At 43.2% G+C, this 23,604-nt stretch overlaps 1 protein-coding gene across 4 annotated transcripts in view; it reads left to right on the top strand.

Annotated features, from left to right (window-relative positions):
• MEGF10 (multiple EGF like domains 10) overlaps positions 1-23,604 on the top strand; it is a 181,432-nt gene that overhangs the window by 144,141 nt on the left and 13,687 nt on the right. For all 4 annotated transcript variants that reach the window (XM_042934177.1, XM_042934182.1, XM_042934195.1 and 1 more), the window contains 6 exons: positions 11,477-11,623; positions 12,813-12,947; positions 13,484-13,612; positions 15,405-15,533; positions 20,454-20,582; positions 22,750-22,878. In XM_042934177.1, the coding sequence (XP_042790111.1) occupies positions 11,477-11,623; positions 12,813-12,947; positions 13,484-13,612; positions 15,405-15,533; positions 20,454-20,582; positions 22,750-22,878 (798 nt within the window). The remainder of the gene's footprint in view (positions 1-11,476; positions 11,624-12,812; positions 12,948-13,483; positions 13,613-15,404; positions 15,534-20,453; positions 20,583-22,749; positions 22,879-23,604) is intronic.

The raw sequence follows: 23,604 nt of genomic DNA on the forward strand, positions 1-23,604 counted from the left end.
AAGCAGCAACGTCTTCGTGTGTGTGTGTGTGTGTGTGTGTGTGTGTGTGTGTGTTTACATGTATATATATGTATATGGAGAGAGAGAGAGAGAGAGGCAGAGACAGAAAGATATACCATAGAATTCACCTATTTAAATTGTATAATTCATTGGCTTTTCATATGTTCAAAGAATTGTACGACCATCATGACTATCATTTTTAGAAGATTTTCATCAATTCATAAAGAAACCCCATTAATACTCACTAAAAGTCATTTTCCATTTACCCCCAACTCACCACTAGGCAACCTTATCTCCCTTCTCCATACCCTAGGCAACCACTAATCTACTTTCTGTCTCCATAGATTTGCCTCTTCCGATATTGTATGGATTCATGGAATATGTGGTCTTTGGTGATTAGCTTTCTTCTCTTGGCTTGTTTTCAAGGTTCATTCGTTTTGGAGCATATATCATTCTTTCATTCCTTTTGGGTGCTGGCTAATATTCCACGGTATGGGCAGACCACATTTTATTTGCACATACATCTGTGATGGACATTTGGGTTGTTTCCACTTTCTGGCTATTTTGGATAATGCTGTTATGAACATAGTACAAGTTTTTGTCTGGATGTGTGTATAGTTGGTATGTATTCAGGGGTGGAATTGCTGGGTTGTGTGATAACTCTAAGTTTAACTTTTTGAGGAATTGCTACACTGTTTTTCAAAGCAGCTGCTCTGTTTTACATTCCCACCAGTTATGTGAGGTTCCTGTATACTCACCAAAACTTTTTATTATCTGTCTTTTTGATTATAGCCATCCTAGTGGTGTGAAATGTTATTTCATTGAATTTTTGATTTGCATTTCCCTAATAGGTGATGATGTTAAGCATCTTTGGATTTCATTTCGGCCATCTGTATATTTTCTTTGTAAAAATGTCTATTCACATACTTTGCTCATTTTTTCATTGGGTCATTTGTCTTTTTATAGCTGAGTCATAATATTTCTTTAAAAAAGTTTTTTAACATTTATTCATTTTTGAGAGAGAGAGAGAGAGAGAGAGAGAGAGAGAGAGAGAGAATGATTGGGGGAGGGGCAGAGAGAGAAGGAGACACAGAATCTGCAGCAGGCTCCAGGCTCTGAGCTGTCACACAGAGCCCGACGCAGGGCTCGAACCCACAAACTGCAAGATCATGACCTGAGCTGAAGTCAGATGCTCAACCGACTGAGTCACCCAGGCACCCCAAGTTGTAATATTTCTTTACATATTCTATCTATAGATTCCTTATCAGATATTCCTTATCAGATTTGCAAATATACCCATTCTGTGTGTTACTTTTTCACTTTCTTCATGCTGTCTGTTTCCATAGAAAAGTTTTTATTGTGATGAAGTTCAGCTTGTCTGTGTTTTTTCTTTTGTTCCTCGTGCTTTTGGTGTCAAGTCTAAGAAACCATTGTCTAGTCCAAGGTCACAAAGATTCGTGCCTGTGTATTCTTCTAAGCATTTCAGAGTTTTAGCTTTTACATTTAGGTCTTTGATCCATTTTGAGTTTGTTTTTATATATGGTGTGAGGTGAGGGTCCAACTTTGTTCTTTTGCATGCTGATATCCAGTTGGTCCAGCATCATGTGTTGAGAAGATCATTCTTCCCCTGCCCCACGCTCACCATCTTGATACCCTTGCCAAAAAGCAGTGGCCATTAATGTGAGAGTATTTATGTCTGGACTCTCACTTCTATTATATTGATATGTGTGTCTATCCTTATGACAGCACCATGCTGTTTGGATTATTATAATTCTGTAGAAAGTTTTAAAATGTGGGAAGTGTGAGTCCTCCAACTTCTGTCTTCTTTTTCAAGATTGCTTGGGCTATCCTGGGTCCTTTGAACTTCTCTATGAATTTGAGGGCCAACATGCCAATTCCTGTGAAGAAACACTGTGGATTTAATGAGGATTGAGTTTATAGATCAATGTGGGGAGTATACCAACCTGACAATACACGTCTTCACATCCTTGAACGGGAAATGTCATCAGTGACCTCTTCAGCGGTGTCTCTCAGTCCTTTGGAATTTGTTGAGAGCTGCTTTGGCTTCTGACAGGAGTAAACTGAGATGAGCTGTCATGTGCTTGATTTCTAGTGTCTGAGAGCTACCTTGGGAAACAGACCAAGGCTGGGGTCATGGACTTTTTCTGTCAATAGGAGTTATCCACAAACACAAGGACTCCCTCACCCTCTAGTTTCTCCTTGACAAAAGCTGAGATAATTCTGACTTCACATTGTGAAATTCCACCTCCCCATGTTTCTGCGGGGCTCTCACTCAGTGCTACAACTACATCGCTATAAGGAATAGACCAGATTTTGTGACTTCCCTAGGGTTCTTGAAGTTCTCAAATTGAATGACCGGTACCAAGTTCTCTGTGACCACAATGAAGTCAAATAGCATTTTGAACCCCCTGGCAAGTTCAGAACTTTTCTAACAGAGAGGCCCTGTCATCTGTTTGGGACCATGCTCCACCAAATCCACTTTTGTTTTATGACTTTAGAGGAAGTGTGAGGTGTTCTTGAACACACAAGTCACTGCTCAAGTATCTACCTGCTTTGATGATTTAGAGCCAGACTGTGAAAGGCATACTCTAGTCTACATGAAAAAAGCAGGAGATATGATTTGGCTTGAAGCCAGCCAGAAAATGTGTTTGTTACATTCCACAGTCTGGGTCATGGGGTAAGACAAATTATCCCATCTGGCCTTAGACCTATGGAGCTCCTGCGGGAATGCAGCAACTTTGTCACACAGCATAATCTTGTAATGCTCTGTCCATCTGTGACTGGTTGCCCCACTGTCTCTTTGCTTCATGGCCCCAGTGTCTCATTTCTCTGGGTCTTCTGTGTAAGCTGTTGATCTGTGAGGATCTAAGATTGCTCTGAGACTTTTTTTTTTTTTTAAGAGAAGTCATCCACCACATTCACAGAACACACTTGGTATAAGCAAACGTAGATAGAGGAAAAGAAGGCTACTGGAGCTCCAGAAAGCACCCTCCAATTGCACAAAGGATTGTTTATTTTCCCAAAAGGAAGGAAGAGTAGACTCTGTGTTATTTACATAGAATACCATTTCATTGTCAACCCTGGGGAAACCCAGAAATTTTTATCAACAAACTTGCTTTTGAGTAAGTGCCTCGTAAGAATGTTTCTCAACATAGAGAAAGCCTTGCTTTTCATTTGGATACCAGGTGCAGGGCCAGATAAATAACATGAGCCTAGGGAAGTAAATGATTCGGATGCCTCTTCTCCCTGTTGCCGAGATTGCTTTAGCTGAGATGTTAAGTATCACCGGACAAGGTAGTCATGTGTAGATTAATAGTGGGGCTTCAATGCAGTTGACACGGGGACTGGGTTCTTCCCCTGACCAAATCAGTAAGAAGGCACAGAGTCACCAACAGTGCTGGGTCACTGAGCACGCTGTGGGGAGTTGCTCATCAGTCCTCTGGGTTTAAAGCCAGAGATAAGGGAGAGCTTTATCCCTTTTTACGAAGAAATTGACACGTTTAAATTGAGGAAATCATATGCCAACCTAAGAGAATCAGCTTGCTTTTTCATGGTTGGGTTCATCCACCACTCCTCATGACTTTACCATCATTTTAATGTTTGATTGGCTTTTTCTTTTAAAGGAACTGAGACTCTATTTCTATCATTGATATTTCCATTTTACCTGGTTCTAAAACAAGTTTTCAAAATGTACGGCCATACAGATTACTCAAAGCAAAAGGTACATCTGACATCCCAAATACTATTTCCGAAAGAAATGTACCATTAAAAAAAGACAAAGACAGGGGCATCTGGGTGGCTCAGTCAGTTAAGCATCCGACTTCAGCTCAGGTCACGATCTCGCGGTCTGTGAGTTCGAGCCCCACATCGGGCTCTGGGATGATGGCTCAGAGCCTGGAGCCTGCTTCCGATTCTGTGTCTCCCTCTATCTCTGCCCCTCCCCCGTTCATGCTCTGTCTCTCTCTCTGTCTCAAAAATAAATAAAAAATGTTAAAAAAAATTTAAAAAAAAAGACAAGGACTTTTACTATATGTAGCTATTTAAAACCTTAATATATGGATTTTTTAGCCCATTGATTACTTTACCAAAAGAGGCAGATTGTAGCAAAAAAAAAAAATGGGGGAAAATGAAACACTATCCAAAATATAGGCTGTGTCCTGGGCTCCTTCTCCCACACCTCTACACACACACACACACACACACACACACACACACACACACACTGCTGTAAAGTGAGATTGGCTTTTCAAATGATTATTTTGAAGTCCCAGGTGTCAAAGAAATGTAATTAGTTGTGTTTGTGTATGTTTGTGTATTTCCACAGTAGTAAAGTAATATGCTTTATAAAGTATTTTCCAAAAACAGTAGACACATGCTGACTTTTTTCCTTCCTTTTTGCTCTGACTTCAGTCAGCCAAAACACCTCTTCACTGAGTATTATAGCTAATCAAGATTTCATTCTGGCTGTGGGGGAACATATGCCGTCCCCAGCCTGGTTCCAAGTTCTGGCTAAGATCACTGTCACCTGGGAACTTTTTTAACTTGTGTATTCCCTGTCCCCACCTCACACCTGGTGAATGATGAGCTGGGGGGTGCATGAGGAGGGCGGAGTCATTGCCTGCCCATAAAGCACCTTTTGCACAAATTTGGAGAAGGTTTGGAAATCTTTCAGGTTGTACTGCTTGGCAGGTGGAGGGCAAGGTGGATTTCTGCCCTCACTTAGCCCTGTGGCCAGAGGCTCTTGTGTAGTGTACAGCCTGCACAACCTTACTTGGTGGCCTCATTTATCATTTAACAAGTTATACATCGGTGCTTGGGTGGCCCAGTCGGTTATGCATCTGACTCTTGATCTCACCTCAGGTCTTAATCTCAGGGTTGTGAGTTCAAGCCCCATGTTGGGCTCTTAGGTGTGAAGCCTGCTTAAAAAAGGTTGCACCAGTGGCTCATGCAGTGACAGTTACCCGTCTGTAGACTGGCCTCTGTATGCATGTTTACTCTCACTATTGAAGAGGTGGGGGTTGCAGGGAGCATTTCTGTGGCAGAATCCTCATAACTGCTGGCAAAAGGCTTAGGGATGCATTCATGGCAGAAAAAACAGTTAAATGCTAAACTAAGAGGAAAGAGATGAAGGCACCAAATCAACCTCTCGAAGTCTTGGGAAAGAGAGAGGGACTGGCAACTATGTAGGAGGGTAAGGAGGGGCACAGAGAATAGGGAGAGAGGTGGGGTGCTTATTGGAGCCCAGCCAGGAGGCAGGGGGCATTACAAAGAGGAAATGTGTGTGTTTCCCCAAAATTCTCCAAGGTTGACCAGGTGAGTAAGTGAACTGCTGCTTTAGCTACTGATCTGTGCCAAAGTGATCTCTCCTGTGGTGTTAGTGATGCCTGAGTTGTTATAATAAGGGGGAACCTAATTCTTTATGCAGTGACATCAAAGAGCAAGTGGAAGTGAGCTTTAATTAACATGCATGCATCCAATCAGGCAGGGTATTGAAGAGTGGACAACATTTATGCAGCATTTATATCTCTCTATCTATGCAGTTTTGTGGGGGAGGGAGTCCTGTAAAAGCAGAAGGTGGAGTCCCTGAGGTGAGAGTGGAGGAAGGGGCTTGCCTTCCCAAAAGAATGGCTGCAGAAAAAGCCAGAGCTCCCAGGGCCCCCCATCTGCTTAGCAGTCTGTTCTGTTTACTTTTATCCAGGTCCGGACTGAGGCAGGTCATGCCCTCTGGTGTTTTTGTCTTGCAGCTACAAATGCACACATCGACGATTTATATGATTTATCCGGATGTCCTTTCCAACTTGGTCATCTCTGTAAAGAAGATCCTTTTTTAATCCATCTTTACAATTCATAGTATCAAAATAGAAAGATTTGATTTAACAACCACATGTTGAGTGCCTCCAAATTGTGTGCAGCCACAGTGCTGGATGCTGGGAGCACGAGGGTGAAGCGGGGCCAGCTCCTGGCCTGCAGAAACTCACGTCCTCTCAGGGCGGACACAGCGTGGGCACAGGTGGTTACACCAGTGAAGAACGTCTCTACGCCAACAGTAAGCCTCTGCTTTGTTAGCGAGAGGATTAGAAAAGCAGCAAAAGTCTTATGACGCTTACTCTGGCTCTTCTCTTCTATACTCATCAAGCCCAATTATTAGTAACAAATCCCTCTCTTCCTTCTAATAGATGTTTAATAGCTTGTTGCTCAGGAACCAGACATCGAATCGAAATCATGTCCTTCGTTCACTAATGCCCCCGAAGAGTGCAGTACGGGCATTAGGAATACGAACAATTAGCAAGACGAGGAGTTTGGGTTCTATCTCTGAGAGGGAGAAGTAATGACAACCAAGATGATTTATTTTACCGCATTCATGCAATCACAAATGCCTAGTGAATGCTGGTTTCACATTGAGGCCGCTGGCATAATGCATCAGGCATGAAATGCACGAACATTTCTTTAGAGCTGCTTAGCTGAAGTTTATCACGATCATTCAGCCATTGCCTAGCAACTTGGGAAGGCTATCAAAGAGCTCTTTGTCCTCAGTCCTGGCAAAAACAGTCCCTCACAGATCGCCTTATCAGCGTTAGAACGTTGATCAGGAAAAAATGCTTCCACTGAACCAGAGATCCTTGCAAATTTAAAGATACCCCCTTCCCATTTTGTCCCCTCTTCCAAACGCATTAGGGCGTTGTTTCCTGAAGTAACTCCCATTAGAGCCTTTATCTCTTCTTCGGTAAACATTCCAAAACAATTTCTTCAAGATGCCTCCCTAATTCTTCGGTTGCTTTGTAATCTGGGCTAGCATTAAAAAACACAGACCTGAGCTCATGAAGGTATATCTTCTCAAAAATCAGCAAGGCAGACATTTCTACCCCCTTAGATCGGAAAGGTCACCATTTGAGGCATATAAAATATACATATGCTGGTTTTCTGGTCTGCATGGGCCTCTCATCACTTCTTTAGGGAAAGAAATGATTATATGGTTGCTCCCATCCAGTTAGAAATAGTTCTGAATATCAAATTGGAAAGAGAGACGGTTCTTCTTGATTCACTCAACAAATCTTTAACACCCTCCGTGTGCTGGGCACTGTGGTGAACAGAAACACCATCTCTCTTTGACGGAGCTCCAGACTTCATTCATTTCCCTGTGCAGAATACGGGGGCAGGAGGAGCCAGTGCATGTACAGATCTTTCACCTCCATTGTCTCTTGCATTTCTGAGGAATTTATCCCCCCCGCTCCTGCATCCCAACTGCCTTTGACTTAGTTTAACCTTGTCATGTCTGTCTTTTTTTTCCTTTACCTGGATAACCCCAAACAGCCCCCTGACACAGGTCTTCTTTCTTCCAGACCCATCATCCTCAGACTGTCTTCTGCCCTCCAACCAACCACAAATTCAGTTATGTGCTTCTCCTGCTTCATTGTCCGTTTGGTCCCTGTCAAATCCAAGGGGGAAGCTCACACTTCACAGCATGGCATCCTTGGCTTTGGGTATGTGACCATTGCCTGGCTGCCCAAACACCTCTCCTGTTCTTCCCCACCCCAGTTTTAGCTGTCCTCCATTTCCATATGCTTCTTTGGGCTCCTGGGCCTTGCACCCACCATTCCATTAGCTTGGAGCCCTTCTCCACCTTCCCAGGCTCTCTCCTTTTCTGACTGAGATCCCAAGACAGGGTTAGGTGTGCCTATTCTGGGGCCATTATCATTCCAGAGTTGAAGTTCTTTCTTAGAGAACCTATCACCAGGAAGCCAATAGCCCCTGGACCTCTTGAATATTCATTAAGTTGAATTCTCTTTTCTGTCTTTGATAAAAAAAGAAACGTAAAAATATCTTGTAGGACTCCAGCAAGTTTGCAAAGATTGGGATGAGATGAATGCAAATAATTCAGGAATCACACACACACACACACACACACACACACACACACACACAGGTTAAAGCAAACTTATAATTGTCTATCCTGAAAAAAGTTTTACTGAAGGGTTAGTCTTACAGAGAGGTCACATCAGTAGCCATATACCTAGTGTGGCCTAGAGAAACACTTACCCAGGGACCCCCTCTGTGAGCTTCAGTGCCTGATATTTCACAATTAGAGATTTATTTCTTAGGCTCCTCACGTGTGTATTCTCCTAAAATATTAGTATTCTCTAGAGAAGGTAACAACTCAACAGTAATCAATTTACCTTACCTTTTCCTGACTATAAGATGAAAGGAAAGATAATAGGAGGGCACAGAGCTCTGAGGGGGAGGAGTATCAGTAGGACAAAATAGGACAGCAAGGGGAAAAAATGCAGCTTCATGCTTTTTTCTAGAATTGCCCCCTGAGGCATACTTTATGTTTGTCTACAAATAGATTAGGCATTAATATCTGAAAAGCGATGACTCATTTTACTGATGGTAGAGAAAGAGAAAAGAGGTTGAATTTTTAGAGGAAGTTGGTCATAGAATTACTATAACTTACTTTCAAAGGGGAGACTTATTTGCAATCCTGAAATAAAAGATATTTAAAAGTAGGCTTGGTTCTGCTGAAATATTCTTTTATGATTGGAGACAGAAGATTTGATAGATGATCTCTAAAATTCCCCGTGATTCTCTGGAAATGAAATCATGGGTAAATCATGTGAAACAAGCGTATCATTGTAATGGATCTCTTTGCTATATCGTGGGCCTTGTTACTCTATGAAAATTACCTCGATAAAGTTGATTATGACAGATGGCTGTGCTATCCAGCTGGACAAACCTATTAAGGAAGAGGAATCAGATATGAAATAAAGGATCACTTTATTCAGATTTGCCAGTCTGTGCTGGGGTCAGTTTTCTTAACATGCTCTGATTGAGAATGTGCTAAGTCACATATAAATTATGATAATCTATAATGCAAAAAAAGCAGCAGATAATTTTGACCTCAAGTGTATTCCATTCTGATTTAGCTGCATTTATTTAATGTGGTGGAGAGATTTGGCAAGTAGCTGATGAACCAAATCACCATAAATAGCTAAATCCCGCCCCTTCCCCTTTCCTCAAGCTCCCACCCCACAACAATGTGCCAGAAATGAGGACTAATTTTCAGGATGATTTTCAACTTCTACTTCTCCAAAGTCCTTACTGGGATTTGCATGGATGGCTGTAAACCAAAATGGCCAGAGTTGTCCGAATATCTGTCAAGCAGGAGTCCCCATCTTAGGTGCCATTAAATAGGTCCCTAGCTCATGGTCAGCGCTCAGAACCTGAATTTGAAAAGAGAGTGAAGCCTGTGACCCTTCACAAGGTTACCCTTGTTGGTACTTCCTTTAAGTTCATAAAACAAAATTTTTCCATTTGCAGCCTCTTTTTGAAGTGGTTTGCTCCTTAATAAATGCCCTGCCTCGTGTAGGTGCGAGCCCAAACACCAGATACAACTCTATAGCTGCTGAATCACGTTTGGTGAGCATAGCATTTTAGGATTCCACCTCAGCTTTTCAAAAGAGATTTGAAAAGAAAAAGAAAAGATCGTATGTTTGTGAACTCAAGAAAAAAAAAATCACAGGAGGCCAAAATTCCATATTTTATTCTACAGGGAATCCTTGAACCCCAGTCAGCTTCTAACAGGTCTGATCTCCTCCTTCAGCCAGCAGCGCGAGCTAAAATAATAGTCTTTTGTTGACTCAAGCTAGACACAATGAGGTCTGTGAGCTTTCATGCCTCCTTAACAGCCTTTACCATGTGGGAGATTTTCAGAAGGAGGAGACGGGAACAGTCAAAAGTGGAGTTATGGCTCAGCAGAAATGACTGTGCCAATTAGCAACGTTCACATTATGGTTTGGGGCTGCTTCTGTTGTAAGGTTTGGGCCACGGTAACTTTTCTCCTAATCAATTTCGAAGCAAAAACTGCTCAGCTTCCTTGGTGCTGGGTGGTGACAGCATTCTGGATCCCTAAGTGTGTGCGTGCTTGTTCTTACTGTGTTTGCACTTGGTCTGAAGCCAGCAGTTGCCAGTTCACTACTAATTATAACTCGCTGCTTCTCAATGCAAAGAGCGTGTCTTTGAGTTGGGGAGAATTCTGACTTACAAGAAAGAGGCCCCTGTTGTATTTCAAACACAAACTTCCCAAAGAGACTTCTCTTTTTTTTTTTTTTTTAATTTTTTTTTTTTAACATTTATTTATTTTTGAGACAGAGAGAGACAGAGCATGAACGGGGGAGGGGCAGAGAGAGAGGGAGACACAGAATTGGAAGCAGGCTCCAGGCTCTGAGCCATCAGCCCAGAGCCCGACGCGGGGCTCGAACTCACGGACCGTGAGATGGTGACCTGAGCTGAAGTCGGACGCTTAACCGACTGAGCCACCCAGGCGCCCCCCAAAGAGACTTCTCTTTACCTCACATAAAACCTGGTTTTATTTTTATTTTTGCCACTTTGCTTTTTCCCTTGCATTTTCCTTAGGCATTTGTTCATTCATGACCAACTCTAGAATTTCTGTTTCCGGGTAAGAGCTAAACACCTACATAGAGTCGTAACCTAATAATCAATAACTTGGACAACAGCTGCAAATAAGATCAGTTGTGATATTCTGCCTTTATCTGCCCAGTGCCAGATTCAATTCTTAAAGAAGAATTTAGTGGCACAGATTAGTGTATCTTTCCAGCCTGTACAATGTAGCATCAAAATGTTTTTTTCTTTAATTTTCATTATTTTTTAAATTTTTTAATGCTTATTTATTTTTGAGAGAGAGAGAGACAGACAGACAGAGCATGAGCTGGGGAGGGGCAGAGAGAGAGACGGAGACACAACGTCCAAAGCAGGCTCCAAGCCATCAGCATAGAGCCTGGTGCAGGGCTTGAACCCACGAACCAAGATATCGTGACCTGAGCCAAAGTTGGACGCTCACCTGACTGAGCCACCCAGGTGCCCCTATAGTCAAAATGTTTTAAGATGGTGTTTGCTCCAGGGGGAGAGTTTTCTTTATGTAAAACAATTTAACCACTTTTTACTTCTTTTTATCTTTTTTACACTTGGTTTTTCTGTAAAGATAAAGGATGGGGGAAGAAGGAAGTTGCTGAGGGCTCACTGATAAAAATATTTTTGATAAATTTTGCCTTTAATAGACAGAGCCCTTGGGCTTCCCATTTGCTTCATCCTTTTAAAAAAGAAACATCACTAACGCGACAATAAATTATGTATATGTAAAAAATAAAAAAGTCAGTATAACAAAGGTGTTTTATTCCTGCTCTTTTATGACTTGGTAGAAAATCACCCTGGGATTATTTTAATGCTATGATGATACGATACATGATGATACAGTGTATGGTGATGTACTGACGTATATAAGTGAATTTTAAACCTTATGCCATCCCGCTCATCGTTGCAGAGATAACCCAGTTTGGATACCATGACCGTCCTCCTCCTCCTCCTCGTCTGGGACTTTGTGTCCCAGAGGCACCAGCCCCCACTGCCTCTTAGTCAGCCTTGCCCGTGTGCATTGTTTCAGGTGTCCACTGTGACAGCGTGTGTGCTGAGGGACGCTGGGGCCCCAACTGCTCTCTGCCCTGCTACTGCAAAAATGGGGCTTCGTGCTCCCCAGATGATGGCATCTGTGAGTGCGCGCCAGGGTTCCGAGGCACCACATGTCAGAGAAGTAAGTGTCTCAGTACGTGGAAAGGTCTGCCTTCCCTTCTCAGGTACCGTGTGCAGAATTATTATCTCTGTCCCACACCTCAGTTCGTGGCGCTGTTCTGTTGCAGTGGAGTGGGGAGGAGACTGTAATAGGTCTCTGTCCCTTGTGGAGCTGTCCTTGATAGCACTGCCTGAAGAGCTTTATTCGTTCCAACCTCCATGACGAGCCTAACAGATGGGGCTTTGGCCTTTCCTTCTCAGTAATGATTTCAATGCCTCATTGGCATCGTCGTCAGGATACGTTTCTTGATCCTGCCTTAAATCTTGCAAATGGTGTTCCAGAAATCCATTGACCTGTAAATATTTGATTCAGCAATTTTGGCATTGGCCTTACCTCAATTACCAGAAGTCAACATCAGCCAAACCTTGCGGCGAATCATACATCTTGCTAGTAGTCTCACAGCCAGTGCTGTGGGGAAAATAGAATTGCAGAGTTAAAAATGGAGGCCGTTGACATTGGTTAATGGGATTTTTAAGAGAGGAGGGGATCCATAAGATTTTACGAAATCTTTTAGTAAATGTAATCAAGAAAAGAATATATGGCTCTAAGACACATTATCCTTATTTTTAGATGACTTTTTTCTTTTTTCAGTGAAGGCTCTATGCATTTGTCTTGCGTTTAAATCCAAGTAATGTCTTGAGAAGAACCTAATTATGTAGCATTTTGCTTGCTCACTTCTCAATCACAGTCATTAATCTGGACCACGTTGAGGAGGAACAATCTTTTAATTCAGACTATAGATCTGTTTATTGCCAGTAATGAGTCTTAAAGAAAAAAGGATCAAGACATGGCTTGAGAGTATTTATTTGGCCTTATTAGATTTTAGAATTTTATTTCCTTTCATTTATTTGTTCAACAAAAATTCTTCAAGCCCCTGTTGTGTGCCAGGCCCCAGGTTAATTGGGACCATAAATGAGAAAATAAAGAGGACAGAGACATTTGCCTGCCCTCCAGCAATTCAGTTTAATGGTTTCTTTTCATTATTAAGGACTACCCTTCTTCCTTTGGTGCTTATTTTAGACTTGGAAAATTCTCAGTATCGTTAAACAAAAAAATTTTTTTTGCCCCAAACTTCAACTAGATCCTGATGTGGAATTTGAGAGGAATACGTCTCAGGAAAGATAACTGTTGATTTCCATTCTATTTTCAGTCTGCTCCCCCGGTTTTTATGGGCATCGCTGCAGCCAGACGTGTCCACAGTGTGTGCACAGCAGTGGGCCCTGTCACCACATCACAGGCCTGTGTGACTGCTTGCCTGGCTTCACAGGTGCTCTCTGCAATGAAGGTAAGTAAGGCGCACGGTGTCTGGGGGGAGGTGCGCGGTGCCGGGCAAGCCCCGTGCAATCTGTCCTCAGGCTTCCTCTCAGGCTTCCCGAGGACGTTTTCAGCCACCAGCTATCAATGCCTTCTGGGATGCCCTTTCTGCAGCTTCTGCAGAAATGACTTTGGAAAAGCTGGCTTGCCACCCCGGCAGAATCTCTCTACTCTCTGAGCTGTGCTGCTCTTCGGTTTTAATTGGAAACAGCATCCCATGAAAAATCAATATCAGGGAGGGTTTGGACTCCCTGAGCAAGAAGCCATGAAGTCAGATTTCCAGAAATGTGATGATGTCTCCTCGTTTGTGATGCCTTAATGAGAATGTTGGGCTTCGTGTGTTTCTAAAAATGAGCCCATTCCAGATGACGGGGTGCTGTTGAGTGGAGGCAGCTACTAAATGGGCAGCTGGGCTGATGGCTTTCAAAGTTGTTTTCTGTCCCAAGACTCTAGAGTTCCATGAGATGAGATGTAATTGTGCGTTACTGACCTAAAACTTATTCACAGTGTGTCCCAGCGGCAGATTTGGGAAAAACTGTGCAGGGGTTTGTACCTGTACCAACAATGGAACCTGTAACCCCATTGACAGATCTTGTCAGTGTTACCCGGGTTGGATTGGCAGTGACTGCTCTCAACGTAAGTCTTATTTAGGAACAACCATTGATCTTCATTGGTTTTCAAATTCTTTGGGACTAAAGTAAGAGTGTTTATATAATTAAGAAATAATATATGAATAATTATGATATACATTATTTTAATTTTTAAATGGCTGTTTCCCCCACTAAGAGCTCTATGCAGTGTTCCTATGTTAAATCCAAATAAGGTCTTGCAAAGAGCCTAAATGGGTAGCATGCTTATTCACTTTTCAGTAACTCTTAATCTGTAAAATGAGGGTATTGGGCTCAGAAAATCCATTCTAAGTTTAATTTCAGACCTTGAACGTCACCTATCATTTTTCCCTTGTTCTTGGGCAACTTATGGTGCACACAATTTCAGGAGAATTTTTTTTTCTATTTTTTACTTACTTCAGACTTACTATCTTCATTGGGCCATATTCCCTACTGGGTAACCAAATAAAAATTATAGATGGTCCTGCTTTGTTTTCCTCCGATTTTATTGAGAAATAATTAACATACATCACTGTATACTCTTAAGGTAAACAGCATGATGGTTTGATCTCTTTTTGTTTTGAAATGATCAGCTGGTTCTGCTAAGACCCATCTTCTCATGTAGATACAATGGTTGTCCTCATTTTAAGCAGGTTTATTCCTTAAAGTTTTTTTTAAATGTTTATTTATTTTTGAGAGAGAGAGAGAGACAGAGTGTGAGCGGGGGAGGGTCAGAAAGAGAGAGAGAGACACAGAATCCAAAGCAGGCTTCAGGCTCCGAGCTGTCAGCACAGAGCCCAATGCGGGGCTCGAACCCATCAACCCCTGGGATCATGACCTGAGACGAAGTTGGACGCTTAACCGACTGAGCCACCCAGGTGCCCCAAAGCAGGTTTATTCTTGAAGCATTAGTATAAGTGAAAAGGTTTTCTGTGTGTTTTTTTGTTTGTTTTTGGTAAATCAAATCGTTTTACCCCATAATATGATATTTCACAGATACTTTATCTGAAGCTCTTTTTGCTCTTAAATGGACAGTGACCCTCCAATGATTTCCTTTTATTATTTTCTGCTTCATCCAATTAAGAATTTTCATGATTAAACCAATTCTTACGTATAATTTACACCTTAAACTTTAAACAAATCTCTAGTGACAACTCTGGAGCAGAGCGACTGGTGTGTGACTTATGTGACACCAGATCCCTTAGTTTTTCTTAGTCCTATCATTTTGTCCATCTTATCTCTGCTTAAATGTTCTCTCCTTGGGGAAGCCTTCCCTGAGGGAGCGGCTCTGGTGAGCGATGTCTTGCAATACAAGGAGCACATGATGCCCAACGTCACATGATCACAACTGAGCCAATGGTTCTTGAAATGCACTTTGATATACAGGTGCTTTGGATTATAAGCATGTTTCTGGAGTGAATTATGCTTGAAAAACAAGGTTTTACTGTATAAGGTTTCAAAGGGCGGTCTGGACCTTGCCTGGTCCTCTGCTATCTCTTCTGTGTCTAGAACAGTGCTGGGCACATAGGAGCTCAGTGTGCATTTGTTAGGCAAGTAAATCTATGAACTGTAGATGCTTTTTGTTCTGCCTGCCTCACTCCGCAGTCTGTCCATGAATACAGTGGCAGTAATGATGGTTGCCGTTGCAGTCAATGTTGCCATCTGGGTATTAGTCAGTCTGGGAGCACCGTGCTTTCTTAGTCCTGATGCACACCACTAACCTCCCATATGCAAGGAGATGGGCAGCAGGACGGAGTTCCCTCTGCTGGGTGCTGGTCTCCGGGCTCTAACCGAACTCTCCATGCGTGCTGTGGTTTCAGCTTGTCCGCCTGCCCACTGGGGCCCGAACTGCATCCACACGTGCAACTGTCACAACGGGGCCTTCTGCAGCGCCTATGATGGGGAATGTAAATGCACTCCCGGCTGGACGGGGCTGTACTGCACTCAGAGTAAGTGACAAGCCTTCCGAGACTCACCAAGGGAGCCACACCCAAGGGGGATGGGACCAAGCCTCGCCCTTTGCATGCACGAACTGAGCTCACCCAGGGTTCCTGGCGTTGGAGTGTTGTTTCATCTCCCCCGTGACCACTAGATGTCTAACTGCCTCTGTGTGGTTATGAGCTGTCACGTTCCAAGTTTTCTGTCTGTATGTCATTGCAGGACACCGAAGTGGAGCAGTGCTGTATGTGATGGTGTGCAGTTTCTTTCCTCACTCTCCTTTGACCAGACCCTATGTATAAGCACCAAACTCCCTATCATTTATCAATACATGTATCTTTGTACAGACATATGTACACATTTTTGTAGTATGTGATTCCTTTTATTTTTTTTTAATGTTTTTATTTATTTTTAGAGAGAGAGAGTGTGAAAGGGGATGGGGCAGAGAGGGAGAGGGGGGACAGAGGATCCAAAGCCGGCTCCGTGCTGACAGCCTAGAGCCCCCATGCAGGGCTCGAACCCACAATCTGTGAGATCATGACCTGAGCCGAAGTCAGACTTCCACCGCTTGAGCCGCCCAGACATCCCTGTGATTCCTTTTATATGAAGATCAAGAACAAACAAATTGATCTGTTAGGATTATCTACTGGGAAGGTGCATGAAGGGTGATGAAAATGTTCTATATAATGGTTCAAACTGGGGTGGTGGTTACATGGATGTCCACCCTGTCATTTATTCCAACAGCACAAAGGTTGGTTTAAGTGACTGTGGCTAGAAAGGCAGTGAAGATCACAAGCCTTGCTCCCCGACGTAATGTGTGCTCTTGGAGAAGAGTGTGTTCCGTGGTTCTCAAGCTTAAGTGAGCGTCAGAGGCACCCAGGTGGCATGACAAACACAGACTGCTGGCCCCACTCCCAGAGTGTCTGATTCACTAGGTCTGGGGTGGGACCTGAGAATTCATATTGCTGACAACTTTCCACATGGTGATGCCAGTCTGGGATCATGCTTCAAGAACCACTCATTCTTTTTTCCATTTTATATCACATAGTGCCCCAACCATTTCTTCTTCTGTGAGGTTTTTACCATCATAGGATATAATGTGCAAAGTAGTCCACAGCTCAGCACTGTCAGGGAGAAAAAAGACTATTCTCTATCTTCTTGCCTTCAAATGAATAAAGGAGACAGCACGGGAAAGCACGAATGATGGTTACCAATAATAGTATACACTTGGTTTCAGTTTATTTATTTATTTTGAGAAAGAAAGAGAGCACAAGCAGGGAAAGTGCAGAGAGAGAGAGGGAGAGAGAGAATCCCAAGCAGCTCCATGCTCCGTGCTGAGCCTGACACAAGGCTCCATCCCACAAATGAGATCATGACCTGAGCGGAAATCGAGAGTCAGATGCTTGACTGATTGAGCCCGCCATGTGCCCCAATAATATATCATTTTATTCTTTTTTTAATCATAATATGAAATTTTAAATCCCAGAAATGAGCTGAGAAGGGAAAATAGGTCAGAAATTAGGCAATTCTTGGGGTGCCCGGCTGGCTCAGTCATTCAAGCATGTGACTCTTGATCTCAGAGTCTTTTTTTTAAATATGAAATTTATCGTTAAATTGGTTTCCATACAACACCCAATGCTCATACCAACAGGTGCCCTCCTCAATGCCCATGACCTACTTTCCCCTCCCTCTTACCCCCATCAACCGTGTTTATTCTCAGTTTTTAAGAGTCTCTTATGGTTTGCTTCCCTCACTCTCTGACTTTTTTTTTCCTTCCCCTCACCCATGGGTTTCTGTTAAGTTTCTCAGGATCCACATAAGAGTGAAAACACATGGTATCTGTCTTTCTCTATATAACTTATTTCACTTAGCATAACACTTTCCAGTTCCATCCACGTTGCTACAAAGGGCCATATTTCATTCTTTCTCATTGCCAAGTAGTATTCCATTGTATATATAAACCACAACTTCTTTATCCATTCGTCAGTTGATGGACATTTAGGCTCTTTCCACAATTTGGCTATTGTTGAGAGTGCTGCTATAAACATTGGGGTACAAGTGTCCCTAGGCATCAGCACTCCCGTATCCCTTGGGTAAATTCCTAGCAGTGCTATTGCTGGGTCGTAAGGTAGACCTATTTTTAATTTTTTGAGGAACCTCCACACTGTTTTCCAGAGTGGCTGCACCAGTTTGCATTCCCACCAACAGTGCAAGAGGGTTCCCGTTTCTCCACATCCTCTCCAGCATCTATAATCTCCTGATTTGTTCATTTTGGCCACTCTGACTGGCGTGAGGTGATATCTGAGTGTGGTTTTGATTTGTATTTCCCTGACGAGGAGCGACGTTGAGCATCTTTTCATGTGCCTGTTGGCCATCTGGATGTCTTCTTTAGAGAAGTGTCTATTCATGTCTTCTGCCCATTTCTTCACTGGATTATTTGTTTTTCAGGTGTGGAGTTTGGTGAGTTCTTTATAGATTTTGGATACTAGCCCTTTGTCCGATATGTCATTTGCAAATATCTTTTCCCATTCCGTTGGTTGCCTTTTAGTTTTGTTGGTTGTTTCCTTTGCTGTGCAGAAGCTTTTTATCTTCATGAGGTCCCAATAGTTCATTTTTGCTTTTAATTCCCTTGCCTTTGGGGAATGTGTCAAGTAAGAAATTGCTGCGGCTGAGGTCAGAGAGGTCTTTTCCTGCTTTCTCCTCTAGGGTTTTGATGGTTTCCTGTCTCACATTCAGGTCCTTTATCCATTTTGAGTTGATTTTTGTGAATGGTGTGAGAAAGTGGTCTAGTTTCAACCTTCTGCATGTTGCTGTCCAGTTCTCCCAGCACCATTTGTTAAAGAGACCGTCTTTTTTCCATTGGATGTTCTTTCCTGCTTTGTCAAAGATGAGTTGGCCATACGTTTGTGGGTCTAGTTCTGGGGTTTCTATTCTATTCCATTGGTCTGTGTGTCTGCTTTTGTGCCAATACCATGCTGTCTTGATGATTACAGCTTTGTAGTAGAGGCTAAAGTCTGGGATTGTGATGCCTTGCTCTTTTTCAATATTACTTTGGCTATTCGGGGTCTTTTGTGGTTCCATACAAATTTTAGGATTGCTTGTTCTAGCTTCGAGAAGAATGCTGGTGCAATTTTGATTGGGATTGCGTTGAATGTGCAGATTGCTTTGGGTAGTACTGAAATTTCAACAATATTTATTCTCCCAATCGATGAGCACCCAGAAATCCCAGAAATGAGATGAGAAAGAAAAATAGGTCAGAAATTAGGCAATTCTTGGGGTGCCTGTCTGGCTCAGTCATTAAAGCATATGACTCTTGATCTCAGAGTCTTAAGTTGAAGCCCAATGTTGGGTGTAAAGGTCACTTAAAAATAAAATCTTAAAAAAAAAATTAGGTGGGCACTCAGTGAGTCAGTCAGTTAAGCATCCGACTTCGGCTCAGGTCATGATCTTGTGGTTCTTGAGTTTGAGCCCTGCATCGGGCTCTGTGCTGACAACTCAGAGCCTGGAGGCTACTTTGGATTCTGTGTCTCCCTCTCTCTCTGCCCCTTCCCTGCTCATCTCTCTCTCTCTCAACAATAAATAAACATTAAAAAATTTAACGAAACAATTGGGCATTGCTTGTTTAACACTAATTAGAAAACTGGAGAATAGGCTGAACAAGTGTTTTGAAACTTCCTGGAAGTGGGTATAAACCTTGAGCCATTGTTCAAAAGGGAGCATTGGCAAGTAGAGATCTTGTCTCAGGCATATTCTGCCAAGATTGTATATATAGAAAGTTTTTCAGCTACTTAGAGAAAATTACTTACACATTACTATTTATCATTCCAATATTAGGGTCTACTTTAATCCGAGGACCTTTGTAAATGGACATAGCACAAGAAAGTGGGAAGGACATGGGGTCTGGAGCCAGACTTGCCTGAGTTTCCTGGCTGTGTGACTTAGGGCGTGTAGGGCTGAGCTCCCTGCTCTAGGTAGGGATACCCATCCCTGTGTGTCTGCACTGCGGTGAAGATTCAGTGAGAGGATGCATGCAAAGCATCTGGCATCGATTAGGTGCTAAATAAATATATGGCAATGGCAGTTGTCATTGCATGCTGGCATCTGTGCTCTGCCTCTGTTTCTTGGAAGTTGAACTTTGCTTAAGACCTCCATTAGAAAAAGAGAAAATAAAAATCCACATGGGATACTTAGAAGTAGCCATACAAGCAGCCTGTATTGAACGTTTTGTTATGCCAGAGAGCCCACACCCTTGCTGGGCAGCTGCTGGCCCAGGACAGCCCATGGGGCTTATGTGTGTCCTCAGCCAAGAGGTCTGGGTCTGGAAAATCATACAGCAGTGTTAGGTTTATGGATTTTTTTTTTTTTTTTTACAAAGCACCTATGAAGTGCTGGGGTTTTGTTTGTTTGTTTGTTTGTTTGTTTGTTTGTTTTTGAGTTTAACATTCTACTCTACATCTTTGGTGAAGGAGATGTTATCTAAGTCAGTAACGGATACGGTGGACAGGGCTAGCCGCAGACTGAGAGACGTTCTGTGCTGTAAGTAAAAGCATATGAGTAATTTTAATATATAATACCCATTTCAGTCCATGGCATTTGAGTCCAGGAGTCTAGTAGTTCAGGGAAAGAATGCAAGGAATTGCCCCCATACTTCCGCGGGGTTGGTGGCGTGCTTTGTCAGAAGATACTAGTCTTGTCTCCAGGAGCACCAGGTATGGAACCATTCTGCCTCCGCTCATGAATTATGACCTCCTTGCACGCGCCCCATCTTGGGACTTCAAAGAAGCCTTTGTGACGAGCTGAGATCTGCATTACTGTCTTTATTCACTCTCCAGTGGCTAAGAACCTTTCAGGTTTAAACACAAACAGTGGGAAGCAAGAGCTGTGTTTTTCCTCAGCAGCCTCTGACTCTGCTGTCCTTCCCTCCTGCACAGGATGTCCTCTGGGTTTTTACGGAAAGGACTGTGCGTTGATATGCCAGTGTCAAAATGGAGCTGACTGTGACCACATCTCTGGACAGTGTACATGCCGGACCGGGTTCATGGGGAAGCGCTGTGAACAGAGTAAGTACGGGAGGGTGACCCGTCTGGTTGGTATTTTCCCCTAGAATCAGTTTTCCTACATGCCTGAACAATATGAAGGCAGGACCTGCATCTGTCAAGTTGTTTGAATGGATGGCTGGTCACTTACCAGCACTGTTGACTGTTACCGTCAACCCTCCCAGAGAGCTGGCCACCTCGGGGTCCTTGCTGGCTGTCTTTCCCCCTAAACTTCTTCTGGGTAAGTAATCAGTGCTCTGGGTGGAGGGGGTGTGGCTCCAAGGAGGAAGACAGGATTCAGGTTTTCCATCTGTTCACCCTGGCTCTCTCTAACTCTCCTGCTTATTTTTGGAACGTGGCTGCTCAAGGGCGTTACGAGCCAGTCAGAGTCAGAGCCCGGGTCCACACTGGAGGAGAATGCATTCTCTGGGGCCAGGCTGAGTGCACAAAAGGCAGGTAGGGGCTCCCAGCCCCTCAGTGGGTGTGGAATGAGGTCCATACAAACGTTGCCCCCCTTCCGACAACCTTTGCTAGATAGTATTTTTCTACTGTTTCCCCTAGCAACTGTTCATCTCGGTCTTTACAACGTTCAAGACAATATATCGCCTTAAAATTTTTTGCTGTAAAAATCCCACTCCAGAAGAATATGCTCTGTTGGAATTATGCAGCCTTTTTTGCCATTTCTGCCGCTACAGCTATGCGTCTGCAGGGTATAAGAAAATTAGGTTTAGATTGAGTATTTCAAAGTAGTCTCTTGTTACTTTCCTCTGTGACTTTCATTCAATATTCAGAATGAATAAATAGGGTCTTAGAGCTGTAATGGGGCTCAGTCTTTTATCATAGATGACAAGAAAGGGACAGGAGCGTTCTTGCTTACCAGAGAGGGCGCTCTTGGCAAGGACGCAGCAAAGATTACAGGGCTGTGGGAGCATTATGGCCGGAAAGGCAGATCAGCAGGACGGGGCTTTGGCAATAAACCATCGCCTTCCCTCTACCCCAGCAGCACCTCACAGCACCCCTGGAATATCCAGGTCGTCTCAGTCTTGTGTACTAAACCCTTGAGTTATTTTTGCATGTCTTCCTGTATAGTAAATATAACAGGAGTGACCTCCAGGAATCAGCCTGGAAACGGATGTCCCAATTTTAGTTTTTTACTGCTATTCATTTCATCCTGAAACACGTACTGAGTCACACGGTTTCCTGCATACCCCTTGTGTGTGTAAATATTGTGTGTGTGTGTGTGTGTATGTGTGTGCGTGTGTGTGTGTGTGTGTGCATAAATGTCTAAACATATGTGCACATACCTAGAATCAGAACAGACTCTAAAATGACTTTCCCTTGAATGCCAGACCGGTTATGGTTCTTATTAAATAAAAGCTGTTTAAGTGCTTCCGTGATTACTTTGAACATCAAATTAAAATATCCCTATTTTTGGAGAACTCTCCTGGTGCTCTTTTGTAAACAGAAACACTGTGACAGAGAATTCCAATAATAATAGAACATTGCCCCCTGCTGCTCACTTTACAGAAAACATCAGTATTTGGTGATGATTTTTAGATTTGACTCTTCTTTGAAATTCACACCCAACTCTTATGAAGAGTGCATCATAAAAACATCAGTATTTTCATCTCTCAGGCTTCAACTTGCACATCCAAATTTTGAGCCATTCTATGGCAAATGAAGTTCTTACCTAGAAAATTAACAAGACTTGCCCTTCCCTTGTCCCTGTTCCCAGCTAATCCGAGTCGGAATGCGCCACTTGGAAGATCCCCGAGTCGTCGGGAACGTGCTCACGTTCTCAAGGATGCCATCTCTTGTCCATACTCTTTAGTGTTTTATCTCACAGTTTTGCCCGGCAGGGTCATCTCAGGTTGCCCTTGCTCACGATCTTCATCAGTTCTGTTGGGTTCTGCAGACTCTCAACTTACCCATCAGGGAAGTGGGTACATAGAAGCTGCAGGAGTCAGGAGCTGTGGCAAGGAGCTCAGTGTCTGGCCTTGTGCCACGTGGCCCCGAATCCCATGTGGCAGGGAATCCTGGCCAGCTCTAGGACTTCCAGGGTGGGTCTGCCTGCGTAAGGATCCCCCGGAAGGGCTGCCCTTGAGACACAGAGGATCATATAGTAAGAGACAGCCTTGCCCCACATCCCGAAAGCTGGACAGCTTATGTTGGATTTTCATCTCCTTCTCAGAGTGCCCTGCAGGAACATATGGCTATGGCTGTCGCCAGATATGTGACTGCCTGAACAACTCCACCTGCGACCATATCACTGGGACCTGTTACTGCAGCCCAGGCTGGAAGGGGGCGCGATGCGATCAAGGTAAGGATACTAGTAAAGGGTCCTACTGCCTTGAACTGTGTAACCACCATGTACCAGGCAACATGAAGTATTTGCACCTCCACTGCAAGGTGTAGCTGGTTGTTTAGTTGCCAGATGGATGCCTCATTGCTGCTGTCCTACGGGTGAGGAAGGTAAGGCTCAGAGAGGTTGAGTCATTTGCCCAACGTGACGTAGCTAATATCGAATACATAGCTATATGTACGTCAGGGCTTAGATGCCGCGTTTGTCTGATTCCAAAGCTCAGGAACTTCCCGCTGTGCCTACGAATGTTTTCACCTTTACTGAGATATAACTAACCCATAAAAAGCAATGCATGTATACCATTATATTATGTGTATATATGTATATATATATAAACATATATGTATATACACACATATATACATACGTACACGATGTATATATGTACAGCATGCAGTATATATATAACCTGATACAATCTGACAAACATATATACCCATGAGACCACAACCACAATAAAGATCATGAATACATCCCTCCCCCGCCCCCCACCCCCTTCCAAATGTTACCTCATGCCCTTCTCTGCCACCACTGCTCCCGGGGCCCCAGGCAACCACTGATGTAACTACAGATGGGTTTGTATTGTTTAGAATTTCATGTAAGTAGAATCACACTGTACTCTTTCTTGTCTGCTTTTGTTTGCTCTGCAAAATTATTCTGAGGTTGAACCACGTTGCTGTGTGA

The sequence above is a fragment of the Panthera leo genome, chromosome A1 (assembly GCF_018350215.1).
Source record: "Panthera leo isolate Ple1 chromosome A1, P.leo_Ple1_pat1.1, whole genome shotgun sequence".
NCBI lineage: Eukaryota > Metazoa > Chordata > Mammalia > Carnivora > Felidae > Panthera > Panthera leo.